The sequence below is a fragment of the Aricia agestis genome, chromosome 7, assembly GCF_905147365.1.
Source record: "Aricia agestis chromosome 7, ilAriAges1.1, whole genome shotgun sequence".
NCBI classification, from domain to species: Eukaryota; Metazoa; Arthropoda; class Insecta; order Lepidoptera; family Lycaenidae; genus Aricia; species Aricia agestis.
Window position 1 is genome coordinate 6,042,282 of NC_056412.1, and position 17,328 is coordinate 6,059,609.

The 17,328-nt window shown below is 37.6% G+C and overlaps 1 protein-coding gene across 1 annotated transcript in view; it reads right to left on the reverse strand.

The window, feature by feature from the left end:
• Positions 1-17,328, reverse strand: part of LOC121729034 — a 51,854-nt gene that overhangs the window by 7,798 nt on the left and 26,728 nt on the right. Inside the window, exons 18-20 of the mRNA XM_042117421.1 lie at positions 10,633-10,935; positions 1,913-2,037; positions 551-663 (exon numbers count right to left, since the gene is read on the reverse strand). Coding sequence (XP_041973355.1) covers positions 551-663; positions 1,913-2,037; positions 10,633-10,935 — 541 coding nt within the window. The remainder of the gene's footprint in view (positions 1-550; positions 664-1,912; positions 2,038-10,632; positions 10,936-17,328) is intronic.

The window sequence follows — 17,328 nt, forward strand, 5'->3', positions numbered from 1 at the left end:
AATATCTGACACTTCATTGTCAATCGCGGTTTATATGGAAAATGACAAGTTTTTGACAGGGAGTCAATGACCGCTAGCGACAAGTTAGCCCGAGTGGAGTATAACCATTTTCAACTTGTCGACTATTGTTGAGTAAACTACATCGCAAGTGCCATAACATGGCAGTTGGCGACAAAAGTCAAATCCCTGGATACATTTTGACATCGTTGGTACTTATTTCTGACAGTTCTCCATTAATGACATGTGACATTTAGTATTAAGTACTTCTACTTCTTTCCTTCACCTTTTAGACTAAACTTTATAAAATATGACATTTGCATACTATTAGTTTAGTTGAGTGTTATGATTATGTATTATATTATGAAGACCATCTAACTGTACATTTCACTCTGGCAAATAAATGATTATTGTTACAGTGCATGGCAATCAGTTTACATTATAACTGTTCACATCTTTCGCCTCAACTCTGACGCTGGCAACTCCTAAATGGGGAGGCTTACGCCAAAAAAAAGAGAAGAAGAATCATTTGATAAAACTGATGAATGCTTACCTAATTGACGAATAAAATCTCTAATGTCTTCAATGAGAATGTCAAGTTTGTATGAAGATACACCCTCGGGACGCTCTGAGTCCCCGTACCCTCGCATGTCCAGGGCGACGCATCTAAAAATTAAATCAATATCAATTTGTAAGTATCAGATGTTATTCGCCACGTACGTTTGATACACACTTCCAAATTTATAAAATTGATAAGGATCACATTATACATGTAAAGTCGACGGCTCACGTATACTACTCGTACATATTATACAGGTTATAACAAAAGTAAGTGAAAGTACTTTTGGGTGCGTATCACTGGCAACCCTATGCATATGTGATAAGTGTCCCTTAACTAGGTCACCATGAAAGTAACAGCGAGCATTTTTTTTTTGTGATTTGTATTTTGTATGGGCAAGCGCCCCAGCGTCAGAAATTTTCCCATACAAACGTAAAAAAATACTCTTTCAGCTCTGTAATACAGGAGACTCATATACACCCTAAAGTATTGTTACTTACTTTTGTTGCACCTTGTGTAGTATATTATGCCAAGACTACACTGCATGACACACACAGTTAAAAAGTTTGCATACTATTTTAACAGTGGGTTTCTATGCATGTACTATCAGAGAAGTTGATTCCTAGGCAGATGGGGGACCAAAAACCAAACCCAGCCGAGAGATCACAAATACCATTGAATTGACATGATCCAACCAAAGGACGGTGGTCTGTCAACAGCCTAGGAATCAATTTCCTCGATGGTACACGGTGTGCTCCACCGACCTCTCAGTGCTCCTCTACAAATTCTACAATGCCTTACTTCACAAATATTTAACCTTTGGTTTAACCACTTCGCTATACTGAAGTGTAAGGTAAATTTAATATTTCCAGTACATTACAGTATTTTTAGGGTTCCGTACCCAAAGGGTGAAAACGGGACCCTATTCATGAGACTTCGATGTCTGTCTGTCGGTCTGTCTGTCCGTCTGTCTGTCCGTCTCAAGAACCGCTATAGCTAGAGTTCTGAAATTTTTACAGATTGTGTAGGTATATTTGTTGCCGCTATAACAACAAATACTAAAAACAAAATAAAATTAATATTTAAAGGGTATACAACAAACGTGATTTTTTTGGCCTTTTTTGCTCGATATCAATAATGGCAACAGGTAGGCACTTGATATTTTCACAAAGGCCTTAATAATGACATTTCTACTTCAATATTTAAGAATAATATTAAAATGTTTCCTCTATAACGGTACGGAACCCTTCGTGCGCGAGTCCGACTCGCACTTGGCCGATTATTTACAATTGTCTTTCATACAAGAAGTAGTAACGCCATTTCAAATAATTCAAATTACTTCTCTTCTTCAAGTACCTGTAATCCTTACTGAAATGCACTAGCTGATGTCTCCAAGAATACCAAAACTCGGGGAATCCGTGAAGGAACAGCATCAAAGGTTTGCTCGGGTCGCCGTTTTCCACATAGTGGAGTTTAATGCCCTGAAAAAAGAACGTCGTATGATTTTACTTGGGAATTTGAGATATATACTATGTATTTTGATATTTCGACTTCAGATTTTAAGTATTTACCTATCGACATGGGCGTACCGAGGGGGGGCAGCTGCCCCCCCCCTGGATCATGTTGACGTCCCTTCAAGTACTTTTATCTATAAAAATTAAAAATTAAGAAAACTAATTTATGCCATTTGTTTGCAATACAATATTTTTACAACTAAAAATTATGAATTTTTTATTCTTTATAAGCACCTAGCTAATGAAAAATCTGATTTGCCCCCCCCCCCCCTGGCCCAGAACCTGGGTAATTTGCCCCCCCTGGCCCAGAACCTGGGTACGCCCATGCCTATCGATATTGAATTAATAGCATGCAACCCTGAATATGCCATTATCCATACTTATTACTTAATAATAATGTAAATGCGAATGCGTCTGTTTATCTGTCTGTTACCTCTTCACGCCCAAACCGCTGAACCGATTTTGCTGAAATTTGGCTTGGAGATACTTTGAGTCATCTAGTTATCAATAATCATGCAAATCCTGGGTTCTGAAAAACATTTAAGGCGGGGAAACGTTGGATCAATGTACTAGGCCCTAGGGCAACAGAAGTGTTGAGGATGTGGATCATACAATATTAAGCTGCCCGCTCTAGCGTGCCTCGCACGCTCTCGCTGACCGTCGGGTGCCGTCGGGCACAAACGCGTCACAGGCCACAGCACCAGTACCCGGATTCTCCTACTTTAATACAACACTAATGCAGCTTTGATATGGTTTCGATAAAGACTTTAGACTCTGTTTAATTAAACATTGCGTGAGTTTCAAAATTTAACCCAGTTTACTGGCCAGTGCTCATGAGTCATGACGTCTTGAATCCGATGCCGTTTTGTGCTGGTGTGGCAATTGTGATGTATTATAATGACATCCCAACAAAGTCATATACCGCATATACGTTAATACAAGGACATAATACTGTGTATCGAACGAATCAGTAGTATGTCGATTCTAGATGTCATAAGCAATAATCGGTATAATAGCTGGTTATATTTCAGAACTCATTCATAAAAAAAAATCAAAACTAAAAGTGTTCTATAATTTCCAAAGACTTTTTTTAAAGTACGTTCAGATAATATTATGATAATTTTGCTGTTTCGTAGGACTTGTGCTGGATCGAAACAATCATAAATCATAATGATTAAGTAGCAAAATCAGGTTACAGCTCAACCTCCTAACTCTCTCCTACAAAATCATGAATCGCAACACCGTTCCGCTTTCATACGACATACGAGCCTAAATAGAATTAGTTCATTAACAAGTACTTGATCACATTTAGGCCCCTATTTATATTTCGCTATGAATTTCCTACTCAATAACAATCTTGGCTGATGAACGCATATTAAGATAGTCTTAAATATTAGTTTGATAACAACTTGGCAACACTTAAGTTACGGGTTCACCACACTTAAACAGCCTCTCAAGAAACAGTTTGACAGCACAGTTGAGTGCCGAATGTCATTTGTTCGCACTCAATTGATATGACTCACACAAGCACAGTACATAAGTACGATTTAATATTAATACATAATTATAACAGTTTCCTAATAATAATTGTGAACATAATCCTAGCGATAAGAGCGGTTTGTTAACACGGGCCTAAGTCTAGTCTCTCATAAATCATAATATAGTAGTATACTCATTTATGATTTTAGCTAAATATACTACTTAAAACCGAATGTTATATTCTTAGTTATGACAAATTGAGTCATTGGCCCACCAGTCACCACTCACCACATATTCCCACCACTGCAGCACATGTACAAGCCAGGATCTACAGCGGCAACTACTACGAAAACCCTTTGATCTCAGAGAGTTCGAGAACAAATAAGAAATCGGTTCAACAGTTGGGGTGCGAAAAGGTAACAGACAGACAGACAGACAGACAGACGGATGGACACACTTTCGCTTTTATAATAATATATTAGTATGGGTATTGGATAGTATGGAAGTATGGAAGTATGGATTAAGGATGCTGCAAGACCTAATCCTCACTTCTGTCACGTCTAGTTGGAGGTGCCCACACAATGATACATCATAAACAACTAAAACTAACTCGACCCTAAATACATGTTTTCATACTATTCAGTAACCTCAATAATAATAATTACTACAATTAAAATTAAGCGTTCGATTAAAACGCACGCAAAAAATTATAGGTACTTAATATGTGTAAACATTATTGAGCTAATGTAATTCAAAATAATTACTGTTATGCGTCGAATATGTTTTATAGTAACGCGTGGTAACGCTATGTTTTGTACTATTAATTTACGGTACATATTTACACCTTCTTGGACCAGTGGTTTAGCGCTTAAGTATATTATACAAGTTGAGCTACTCTTGAGAGAGTGATTCTTGAAATAGACAAGAAAGATGAAGTCATCCCGTTGTGTTACAAAAGTACAAGAAGAGAAAGTGATAGTACATTATGTATGCAATATATACATATGTGGCAGGCAGATTGTATATTTAGCCGTATTACATTACGGCTAGCCGTTTTAAAAAACGGCGCCGTTTTGTTATGCGGCGTGTCGACGTTTAGCCGAATTATAATTGCGATACGGTCTTCAATAAGGCGGCCCACGTTTAGCCGCATCGTACTCCTACGGAAGTTATAGGGTGACCATGATTGTAAAATAAGACAATGCTGCAATGAGTGGCCTATACTTCATTAAATTTTGGTAAGCACTCAGAGAATAAGCAAAAAATTCTGGATTTATTTTTTTGTTTTGGCGGCTGCGCCCCCCGAGCCCCCCTTTTGTTTTATTACGGTCGCCGGCTGCTGCCGCAGCACGCTCGCTTCGCTCGCTAACCTAACCTACTTTTGGACTTTCCTACTTTTGGATTGTGTTTGTGTTTTTGTTTTGGCGGGGGGCCGCGCCCCCCGAGCCCCCCTTTCTTGGGGGCTGCAACACCCGTCCCCCCGCTTCGGTATCCCTGGTAAGTAGGCCTTCCGTTAAGTCTTTATTAATTAATAAAATAAATAAATTAATAATGAAATGAAATAAAATACTGAAATGTTTTCTCTGCTGACCGAATGTATAATCTTGCCGACCAAGTAATTATTCTGCCGAGTGACTGTTTATTTTGCAGATACATAATAAAAATCGATGCCAGTTATGTGTTTAAATTGCTGACCATTGTCATGATTATTTACAGAATACGTGATTTTAATTATTGCTAACAAAATCTTTGTATGCTGACAAAATTATTTATTAGCTGTTATTTCTTGCAAACCATTACCATACCAAACCATTTTTAAATGGCATACGAAATTAATTACTTCTCATATATTAATCTGTGACACGGGCAGCGCCACGAGTGTTGAGAAACGAATTACGGAACTAAAACTGTCAAAAAGGCGACTAGTCTCTAGCCAATGACATATTAAACATGTCATTGTCTGTAGCCTTATTACATTACGGCTAGCCGTATTGAATGACGTATAGCGCCGAATACATTCCGGCGGTTTTTTATTCAGCCGCATTCAATCCGGCTTAACGTCGACACGCCGCATTACAAAACGGCGCCGTTTTTTAAAACGGCTAGCCGTAATGTAATACGGCTAAATATACAATCCGCCTGCGACATAATATACATAATATTGTTACGTGCTAGGGTTCGAGGATTTGGAGAGAAAGACCTGGTGACTCTCTTGAAGACTTTATTAACACTGCACTAAACACTAAGCCACAACACTTAGCACTAAGTCCAAACACTAATCACTAGGTCCAATCACTAAGCACTATCACTGTCCTAGGTCGTAGCCAAGTCGAAGGTTTCACTGGTTCACTCACTATTGATCACTTGTCACTCCGAAATCGCCTTGATGATCTCTCGAACCGAACTGAATCCGCCGGGCCTGCCTGCGGCTTTTTATATGGCGAGACGAATTCCAGAAAGTTCCCGATTCACGTAAACAAGTAAACAAACGTGGGAACTTTTTAGGAGGCTCGAGCATGTACCACAATAAAACTGCCGTCCTTACGATAAGTGCAGTAAGTTGAATTTTTTGGCAAATTTAATTTAGACCTTATGGACTCAGTCATAAGGTCTAAATTAAAACACGTAAACACGCAAACAAATAAACGGTAAACACGTAAACAAACATTGGACCTTTCTAGAAGGTTCGAGTATGTACTTGCGCACCTCATGCCATCTAGTATTGAGTAGGGGATTTATGTTGCCTGTGCTCCCTCGGTAAGTTTCGCTGGTTTGTCGCTAGATGGCACCACGTGTCCGTATACCATGTACCGTAACAATACACTAGTACAAAAGCTTAAGAAGATATAGAGAGAGGTACATAACTGCGTACACTCTTGGGTACTACAAAAATTGCGCAGCTGGTCTGGTAAAACCGGTGTTTTTTTTTTTACATAAGAAGGCAAACGAGCAAACGGGTCACCTGATGGAAAGCAACTTCCGACGCCCATTGGACACTCGTAGCATCAGAACAGCTGCAGGTGCGTTGCCGGCCTTTTAGAGGGAATAGGGTAATAGGGATGGGAAGGGATTGGGCCTCCGGTAAACTCACTCACTCGGCGAAACACAGCGCAAGCGCTGTTTCACGCCGGTTTTCTGTGGGAACGTGGTACTTCTCCGGTCGAGCCGGCCCATTCGTGCCGAAGCATGGCTCTCCTACGTATAATGGTGTGGGCGTTGTTATTAATATTTTATTAAGCATTCAAAGAATTTGAGAAAACATTTTATGAAGATACGAGTACATGCATACAATAAAAACAAAAGAATTATCGGTATTTACATGCCGCTAAAGTGTGTGAGTACATTAAAAGTAAATAAAGGGTCAGAATCGCAAACATGTCGCAAGTGAGACGGAAGAAAGCGACAACATCTGTGACGTGATCACTTTCAAAACTCCCACTTGGCTGATAAGCACGTACTTAGTTGTGACTCGTGAGATTTTTTTTATTGTTTATTAGTTTAAAAAAACAATATCACAATATAAAATACGTTTACACACAGTCTTACTCTATGCAGTCTTACTTAAAAAACATTTTACATATTATATGTATATGTGGTAAATGATGTTTTATACGTGGGAGAGCCATGCTTCGGCACGAATGGGCCGGCACGACCGGATAAATACCACGTTCTCACAGAAAACCGGCGTGAAACAGCGCTTGCGCTGTGTTTCGCCGAGTGAGTGAGTTTACCGGAGGCCCAATCCCCTAACCCCTACCCTATTCCCTTCCCTACCCTCAACTATTCCCTTCCCTTCCATTCCCTACCCTCCCCTATTACCCTATTCCCTCTTAAAAGGCCGGCAACGCACTTGCAGCTCTTCTGATGCTGCGAGTGTCCATGGGCGACGGAAGTTGCTTTCCATCAGGTGATCCGTTTGCTCATTTGCCCCCTTATTTCATAAAAAAAAAAGATGTGGATATCACAATTACTTAATTGTGATATCCACATCATTTACCACATATACATATAATATGTAAAATGTTTTTTTAAGTTTAATTCTATAAGTAGTTAAGATTTTAACCTTGATTGATTAGCAGGCGGCACCCTAGCCCTACGACACTAGGTCTTGGGATCAGTGACAAGGACCACTAGGTGGAGCTAACTGAATACGTCAAGACTCAAGAGTGAGCCAGAAGTTTATGCGTGCCTATATAAGTTTACTAGAGAATCGATACTAATATTCAGAAGACGTGCCTTGAATCTTGAGAGGGCCCGTATAAAAATTGATTTGAGGAAGAGTATATTACGCACATTGGGGCGTTGGGCACGTTTGGACCCCCTTAGCCCGGAGGCCCCATAGTTAGTGGTAGCTACGCTTCTGCTAATATTATAAAACTTATAAGTTATAATATTAGCAGAAGCGTAGCTACCGCTGTATCTGCCGTGACAGTTATACGGGGCCTCCGGGCCAAGGGGGTCCAAATGTGCCCAACGCCACAATGTGCATAATATACTCTTCCTCAAATAAATTATTATACGGGGATCCAAGGCACGTTCTTCTGTGTGAAAGTGTGTTTGTCTGTCTGTTACCTCTTCACGCCCAAACCGCTTTATAATTTTGCTGAAAGGTATGGAGATACTTTGAGTCAAAGTCGTAGAGCAAAAGACATAGGATACTTTTTGTCCCGGAAAAATGTACAGTTCCCGTACGATAAACAGATTTTAGAGCAACGGAGTTGCGGGGTTCATCTAGTAGAAAATAAACTGCTGACATAAGTTTAGAAAACTATAACCCGACTACTTACAAAAGGGGTTTAAAAAGGGTCAAAAAAGAAAATGTTCCAGATTGAAAGCGAAAATCCTGAATTCCATATTATTCACAAAAATGGCTATGGCTTGGTACTACTAATATATATTCTGTGCTATGGCGTGGTTGCAGTGCAGTGTCGCTAAAATTATCATTGTTTAATGAGTTGTAAGTTGTAACCTAACATAACAATTATGTAACATTGTAACATAGTTAATATGTACTGCCACAATCATTATCCTCGTATTTGGCTTCAACGTAGTCGAGTAAAAAGCATTTGTAACTTCTTTGGTTTTTGCATATGTTCCGAATGCCGATGTTCCGGACGACGGAACACGTCTTGTTTCTTTCCGGATTTTCCGGTATAGTTTCCGGTCGTTTTTGCATATGCCTATTTTCGAAGTGTGTTACTCATTATACTTTGGAATTGCTTCAAAGGATATATTTAGCAATATCTATTAAGTTTCTCTACTATACCGTTATGTAGGTTATTCAGCTATTTTAAACATCGCTGAAATAGTTGTCACTTATCACCTAAGACTGGTTTTATACTTTAATAGCGAAAACTACTTAAGACTACATTTAATAACCCCTACACCAGTTTCGGTGACGGTGGCCAGTTTCATTAAAAGAAGACCAGTTACGCAGAAGTGATTTTTATAGTGCGCAAGTGTATGCGCAGTACACAAGAGCAATCTCTATTCCTTTACCCTCTTAACCCAGTGGGGCGGACGACCGACACGACTGGTGAGATATCGCAGACGCAAGACCGAATTTGTAACATGCCTGTACCTACGACGCATGGATCATAGCTTACGTGTCTTGTCAGACAATTAGGTGATCAGCCTGCATTGTCCTAACCAAACTTGGAAATAACATGTTTTCAACGCGGGAATCGACCCCACGACCTCCGAGTCACGAGGCACACGGTACCTACTCTAAACTACACATTAATTTATTTACACTGTGTTATTATAGTAAAAATAATGAACACCGACCTGGCGAAAAGTGGTTCAGCTCTTTAAACATTTTAAACATCGATAATGACGATTGTTTTATAGCTCACCAAATATAATTGCATTACCGTAAACATTTCAGTTTTATCACATTGTCTTTATGATGTAGACCAAATAGAAGCGTTTAAACTTTTAATTTGGAATTTCATTTTACGCTTTCTTGGACAATGTTAAAAAAAACCTTACTCACCGAGCTATTTGCGCTATTCTATCATAAAGTCAAATCTGTGTATTAATCACTCTTGAGTTATCTCAATCCAGAAAAGAATAGTTTTTTTTTTTTAAACTAAAAAAACACGTTTTTTTATATTTCAAAAATAATAAATTGTTGCATTGTCACTGGCTCACGTATGCAAAGTTTCGAATTAATTAGACTACTAGAGATAGTATTACGGGAGCCCTAGAACAATTTTTTTTATTACTATCAAGCTAATTTTTTGTGAGTAGCTTCATTTTGATAAGACGAACAATATTTTTATTTGCAAAAAATCTCGAAAGTGGTAGCTAACAGAGATAGAAAGGATTTCATACTTTGAATTGATGGTCCTAAAATATGGATTGTTCTATTTGTAGGACAATGTTACTCTTAAATTATATAACTATTAACCTACCAATATACAAAAAATTTGCTGGTTAGGGTTCCGTTTCAGGGTTCTGTAATCAACAAAACTTGGTTGAGTTCGGTACCCTAAAACGGAAACCAAAGTGTGAAATCCTTTCTATCTCTGTTAGCTACCATTTTCAAGATTTTTCGCAGATAAAAATGTTGTTTGTCTTATCAAAATGAAGCTACTTACAAAAAATTTGCTTGATAGCAATAAAAAAATTGTTCTAGGGCTCCCTGGCTATAAAAAGCGCGCTCAAAGATTCCGTTACCGTAGGTCATACTGCAGCCCAAGCTAATAAAGGCGTTTTGCACGGAGTACATAAGTACCTAGCATTTTTTTTTACTTGCGGGTGCTCGTTATTCAAATAATTATTTTTTTATATGGAATTAACTTCAATAATAATATGTAATAAGTAATAACGGTTAATATTCACTAGTGGCTTACAGATGGAAAGACAAAGGTTATATTATATTTATTCTACGATAGGATAGGTAATATTGCTTCTAGAATTTCACACAGAAATTGTAGGTATGATGTAATTAATGTATATTAAGATAACTGAATTTTGAAATTTATTAGAAAGTAAGAAAAAAATATTTTCAATACGCACAAGACACAACTATATTTATAAACAGTAAATTATTAGGAGTTAGGACATTAAAACACTTACGTTCGCTTTAATATATTTGTGGGTTCCGTATTTGGGGTCCGAAAGTCGCGCCGGCGGTATCAAATTCAGCTTCGCATCCCACGGGCTCTTGAAGGGATTTTTCAGATAGGACACCGCTATGTAGACCAAGGCCAGGACCGTGCGAACTGTGGTTATACAGTTCGCTACTATAAACCGTTTCGCGATCGTAGCGTAATTCGCCATTTTGGTTTGGTGAGGTTTGTACACGCGCCCACTCATCTCGGAGTCCGACGACTGACTGGCAGAATAGATAGGTAGGTACTTTATTATGAGATTGATGTGCTACAATAGTACTGCTTGTAATCGAGGATCTTGTTATTGAATAATGATAGACGAAATATGAAAAAAGACAAAAAGTCATCGAGGTCGTGTAAACAGCGATGTTTCTCGTTTTTTGTACAAAGGCAAATATCGACAAATCAGGCACATACTTTGCAGTGCGAAATTAAAAGTTTCTAGTTTAAATGGTTTGGTACAGGCAGTGCCGGATTTGTATTTTTAATGAGTGTAGGCCACTTTATGTCCACCGCCCCATGTGCGACATCTGATAAGTTAGGACACTCCCGAGTCCGGCCGGCCATATATTATTATGTCCTATGAGTTATGACCTATCTATAAAATATAAATACTAAACTAGCTATTTGACCGAGCTGTGCTCGGTATCCGATGAAAATGACATTTTCTAGAAATTATTCCTAGCTAGATCGATTTATCGCCCCCGAAACCCCCTAAATACTAAATTTCATGAAAATCGTTGGATCCGATTCCGAGATTCCAATTATATAACAAATATATTTACTTAAATATTCTATCATACCTAGATTTATTATTTGCTGGGTAAGTTTTAGGTATGTACGCAAAAAATCGTATTTTCTTGCGTATTGTAAGTATAAAGGTAAACGAAACAGATCATTCCTACGTACATAACAAGGAATTTCTTTAAATATTTTAAATATAAATTACAGCTTGTTGTAGTTTAAATTTATAATGTATGTACCGGCTTAACAGAATAAATAATTATGCATACATGTCAGAAGTTGAACAAAATGATTTATTTTTGTGGCACCAGAGAATGGGTCATTTAAATTTTGAAACATTAAAGAAATTGAAAGATTGTACTCAAGAAGTAACATTATTTAATAAAAAGCTACCCGATAATAATTTGACTTGTATAACTTGCAAAGAGGGCAAGCAGACAAGATTGCCGTTTAAAAGCAGTGAGTCACTTACTACAAAACCATTACAACTAGTGCACTCTGACTTATGTGGCCCTATGGAAACGCAGTCATTTGGGGGAGCCAAATACTTCTTAACATTCTTAGATGATTATACTAAAAAGGTTTTTGTTTATACCTTGAATAACAAAAGACTGTCAAAATTTAAAAACTTTAAAAAGGAAGTTGAAAATCAAACAGAGTGTAAAATGTTTTAAATTTCCTTTCAATCTTATTTATAATTGCTGGTTCGTCAAATGCAAGTTCTCATTATGTGAAAGCTGATACGAGAAGCTTACCAAAAGTTTGAAACGTAATGTTGGTCGAATTTATTGCTAATTTACGCCATTGAAGGTCAAACAAAGGTTAAACGTATTTGTTCCAAATATAAGTAACTAATGAGTATTTTTTTCGTTTATATACAGAAAAACGATCACTGACCTTATTCCTCGAAATTTTTTTGTAATGAGCAACATTAAAAAATCCCCATTTCACCCTGTTTTCATGCATTTTATAATTATTATACAAAAATAGTTACCCTCGACACAATAATTACTATAGTCAATAGAAAAACTTCACTTTTCTTAATTCAATCATGAGTATTTTTTAGAAAGTGGTGGTAATAAATATCACCTCATTCATCCCGAGCAGACGAGTAGAAAGTGAGTTTCGACAGCGCTCGACCTTGGCCGAGGCAATGAGATAGCGTGCTATGAATATTTTGTGGAATTTGGCGTATTCCACGTGTTAATTTTCTTTATTTCCAAGTTTGGTTAGGACGATGCAGGCTGATCACATGATTGTCTGACAAGTAAGATGATCCATGCGACGGATGGGCATGTAAAAAGTCGGGTCTGCGCCTGATCTCTCGCCAGTCGTGTCGGTCGTCCGTCCCACTGGGTTATGAGAGTAAAGGAATAGAGAGTGCTCTTGTGTACTGCGCAAACACTTGGGCACTATAAAATTACTCCTGCGTAGCTGGCCTGGTTTCAATGAAACCGGCCACCGTCACCGAAACCGGTGTGGGAGCTATTATATCTAATCTGATGAAATTGTATAAGTAACTATAAATCAAATTTACTTTAACACTATTTTTATATTACTAAATTAAAATTTTATTTATTCAAATTAACTAAAATAAAACAACTGTACTAGTTATACTTCGATATTTATTTACCATTATTACATTAATTTTTTTTTTTTAAATGTGATATGTATTTTGTAACAATATTGTAACATAAGTAATGCATAGTCTTTTAATGATGGTTGTTCCTTTGCACGGAGTCACGTTAAATCATATTTTGTAATAAAATAAAACGGACCACCAAGACGGGGTCCCCTGGTTAAATAATAATATTGTAATTCCTAACGTAATTTTAAATAAGTCTGCACTCAAATCATGTAATGTATTGTAAGCAACCTAAATATTGTGAACTCTTATACTTCTGATGTTATGTAAGTTAAATAAATAAATTAAAAAAAAAATTTAAAGTGTTGTGAAATGGCGTCAAATAATATTGTTTCGAGTAGTGACAAAGTCTTTGATATATTTCCCTTTAGACCTGATATTAAGCCAAAAAAAAATCGAAAAGTAGAATGCAGCTCGAAAAAAGCATCAGCACAGCATTGAATCAGTTTTTTCTTATCATTATCCATACTAATATTATAAATGCAAAAGTTTGTCTGTCTGTCTGTCTGTGACCCCTTTACGCCCAAACTGCTGAATATTATATAGACACAAAATAATTTTATGATTAATGGACCGGGCTTAACAGAAATGTATCAAACCAATGTCAGAAAGTCAAGTTTAAAATTCAAGATTGTTTTGCTCCATGTTGTTGTTAAAAATTTATCTAAGACTAGAGATCGCCCAATGGTCGAAATTCGACCTTAGTTTCAACGACATTAGGACTACTACCTTTATTTTGTAAAAAAATAATGGAAAGCAACTTCCGTCGCCCATGGACACTCGCAGCATCAGAAGAGCTGCAGGTGCGTTGCCGGCCTTTGAAGAGGGAATAGGGTAATAGGGGAGGGTAGGGATGGGAAGGGAAGGGAATAGGGGAGGGTAGGAAAGGGAATAGGGTAGGGGATTGGGCCTCCGGTAAACTCACTCACTCGGCGAAACACAGCGCAAGCGCTGTTTCACGCCGGTTTTCTGTGAGAACGTGGTATTTCTCCGGTCGAGCCGGCCCATTCGTGCCGAAGCGTGGCTCTCCCACGTGTTGTTGTGTGTGTAATGTTTTATTTGTTAAAAAAATGTATGATAAAAGCATAAATTCAAAATAATATTAGTTCGATGCACTCCTTCACCATATAAACTATATAACTGTGCAAAATTTCATGCACCTACGTTTCCCCATTTTTCGTAAAAAGGGTTACAAAGTTTTTCGTTCGCGTATTAATATTATGATAATAATATATCTATGGACGCTTCACACCACGTCAGTCTGGCCCCGTGGTAAGTACCTGAAGGACTTGTGTTACGGGTACTAGACAACGGAAATATATTTAATACTTTTATACTATACATATATTTAAGATTTTTATTATATCATACACATATTTAATACACACCCAAGACCCAGGAAGTTTGAAAACTTTTTGTTCCGTCGGCGGGATTCGAACCCGCGACCCCCAGCTTGAGCTACCGACAGCCCACCCACTGAGCCACAGAGGTCGTCAAAAAAAGATAGTTTTTCTTTTATTTTATGTTTATTCGATATTCGGTTTATTTTTAATAAAATATATTGCATTATCAGTTATCACTAGACACGAAATATTATTTATTATATTATATACTTAGGTTAAGTTAGGTTAGGGTATAGGTTAATATACCTATTTATATACCTACAAATTAAGGCAAAATGTGATTTTAATGTGAGCAATAGAAAATTTTAGTTAGCTATATTTTTCCTATTATTTTTTATAATTTTACGAGCAATAACATACTTACAAAATTACTTGTAAAATTAAAGCCCAAGAAAAAAAAGCCTAATACAAAAAAACATACAAAAACGCGGACTTTGTACTTAGTGTACATACATTAGACTTCAACGCGTTCGCTGCACCTTCATACTATTTTTTTACATGGCCGGGCCTCGTTCTAACTTAATTAGATCTCAGTTTTAATTATAATTTTATAATATTATATTATAGTATATAAGTAATATTAAGCACTAGATAAGCTTAACTTTGTTATCAAGCATATTTTCTATTATCAAATCTCGAGATATTTCTTCGAGATCGAGGTATGTATATTATAATGTTACAATTTACATCCTCCTCCTCGCGTCGTGTTCCTCATTGCTGAGGGTCGTGATTCCCCTTTTGAAGTTTAGTGACGACCACACTACGCCATCTGTGGCGATCCTTGGCAGAATGGAGAGCATCATTGAGGCCAGTGTCTACAGTTGTGCGCACTCGATCAGACCATCTAATAGGGCTTCGGCCTCTTGGGCGGCGACCGTCAACTTTGCCTGTAACCACTAGCTGTTCGAGGTTATGGCCATCCTTTCTTGCGATGTGACCAAAGAAATCCAAAACTCTACGTAGGCAGATTGACGACAGTCTTGATTTATCTTTAGGTCACTAAGGATGGAGACGTTGGTACGAGAGGCGGTTCATGGTATTTGGAGCATTTTTCGCCAACACCACATCTCGAAGGCGTCAATTCGATCGCGATCCGCTTTCTTTAGAGTCCACGTCTCCGCTCCGGAGGTAAATATGGAAAATACTAAAGACTGGACAAGTTTGATTTTTGTCTTCCGGGAGATGTTACGATCTTTCCATATTTTTTGGAGCTACGACAATTTACATATTATCTAATTAAAAATTTTTATTTATCTCGTAACAAAACATGTTGACTGTTGCTCAATTTTAACAAATAAGAGTACCTAATGTAATATGTCGAAGATGTATAGGTACATAAAATATTTAAAAGGTTTGCCATAATTTATAACAAGAAGATTTGAAGTTACCTACGACTACTAGTTACGACTACCTATAACTTACTTTGACATTGCGAGTGTTGCTTGCGGCACAGTTGCTATCCCAGTTGCGGCACAGAATATATATTAGTAGTACCAAGTTGGGTTACTTTTGTTTTACATCAATTTCTATCAAGCTACAAAAAAGACCCGAAAGGGTCTTTTTTGTACTTTGATTGTAGTTTCTTTTGAAAGCAATTATTAATATAGGTAGTTAAAATACTGAGGTAGGTACTCAGTATTTTAACCACGTCCAAAAAGGAGGAGATTCTAATAGAATCATTCTATATCCGTGAGTAGATTTTTTTATATATTTCCTAACCTGAAGCACGTCTCACTCTAAAAGTCTGAACGGAGTAAAATACTCTTGATATATTTATCAAGCAGGCTTTCATATTTAGAGCGCTTACAGACGATCGGTATACTTGTCGACGGCACGTGTCGACGGCAGTCACTGGATTTTTTTTTCATTGATTTTTTGTCTTGTCAACGTCATATTAACGAACGCTTATGTCAATTCCATACATTTTCATCGGCCATTCTATAACGAAGCGAAAACGAAAAGATTTTGTATCACCCCCTGCGCAGCTAGCGACACGAAGCTTCAAGCTAGCGACACTTATTAAGAGCCCATATGACCCTAACTTGACTACATACTTTAACCTAGATCTCAAAATCTGTAAGGTCTAGAAAACTGATTTTTTGACACAAGTAATTTCAGTTCATAAAGATTAAATGCTCAAGACGAAAACACGATTACTCAAAAAATGCTCGATAGTTTCTTTTTTACAAAAAACCTTGTTTTAGACACATTTTTGCTTGGATCTTCGAAGTTTGCTGTCTTTTCTTTAATATTTTTAAATATCTAAAAAGGTATTGATAAAACCTAAATTTGCTCAAAACACTTTTTTCATAATCATTATAGTTCGTCTTTTATTCAAGTAAAACTAACTCGGCGATGATTCCGCGCCGTCCTTTTTCACCTGGCATATGAAAGACGGGCGTGAGTGTGAAGAGAGAAGGACGATGTTTGATTTTTAGAGTCAGGTGAGCTCTTAATAGAAATAAATAGAAACCAGTAGTGTCGCGACGACTCGTCGTCTGCGGTTGCTTTATGTCGCCGGCTTTCAACTTAATAATTGTACCTTAATGATGATTAGTCACGCCGAGGCGACCGCACGAGCATCGCTGCAGCGCCGGCGCTGATGGGCCGAGATATATCAATGTCCGAGATAGGAAGCGCTTATGAATAAACTGCGACGATATACAGTCCTGTGTCACCGCAGGCGGCCTAAAAAAATCAGCCTTATTAGTAACTAGCTTTTGTTAAGTTGGCTTCGCCCGCGTGGATTTTTTTGATTTCAGGGAAAAAAACATACCTTTTATACATAAAATAAAGCAGGGCCCCCGTAAGGGCTACTGGCGCCTGTGTGCAAAAAAAGGATTTTGGCGCCCCTTTAGGCAAATTTTTT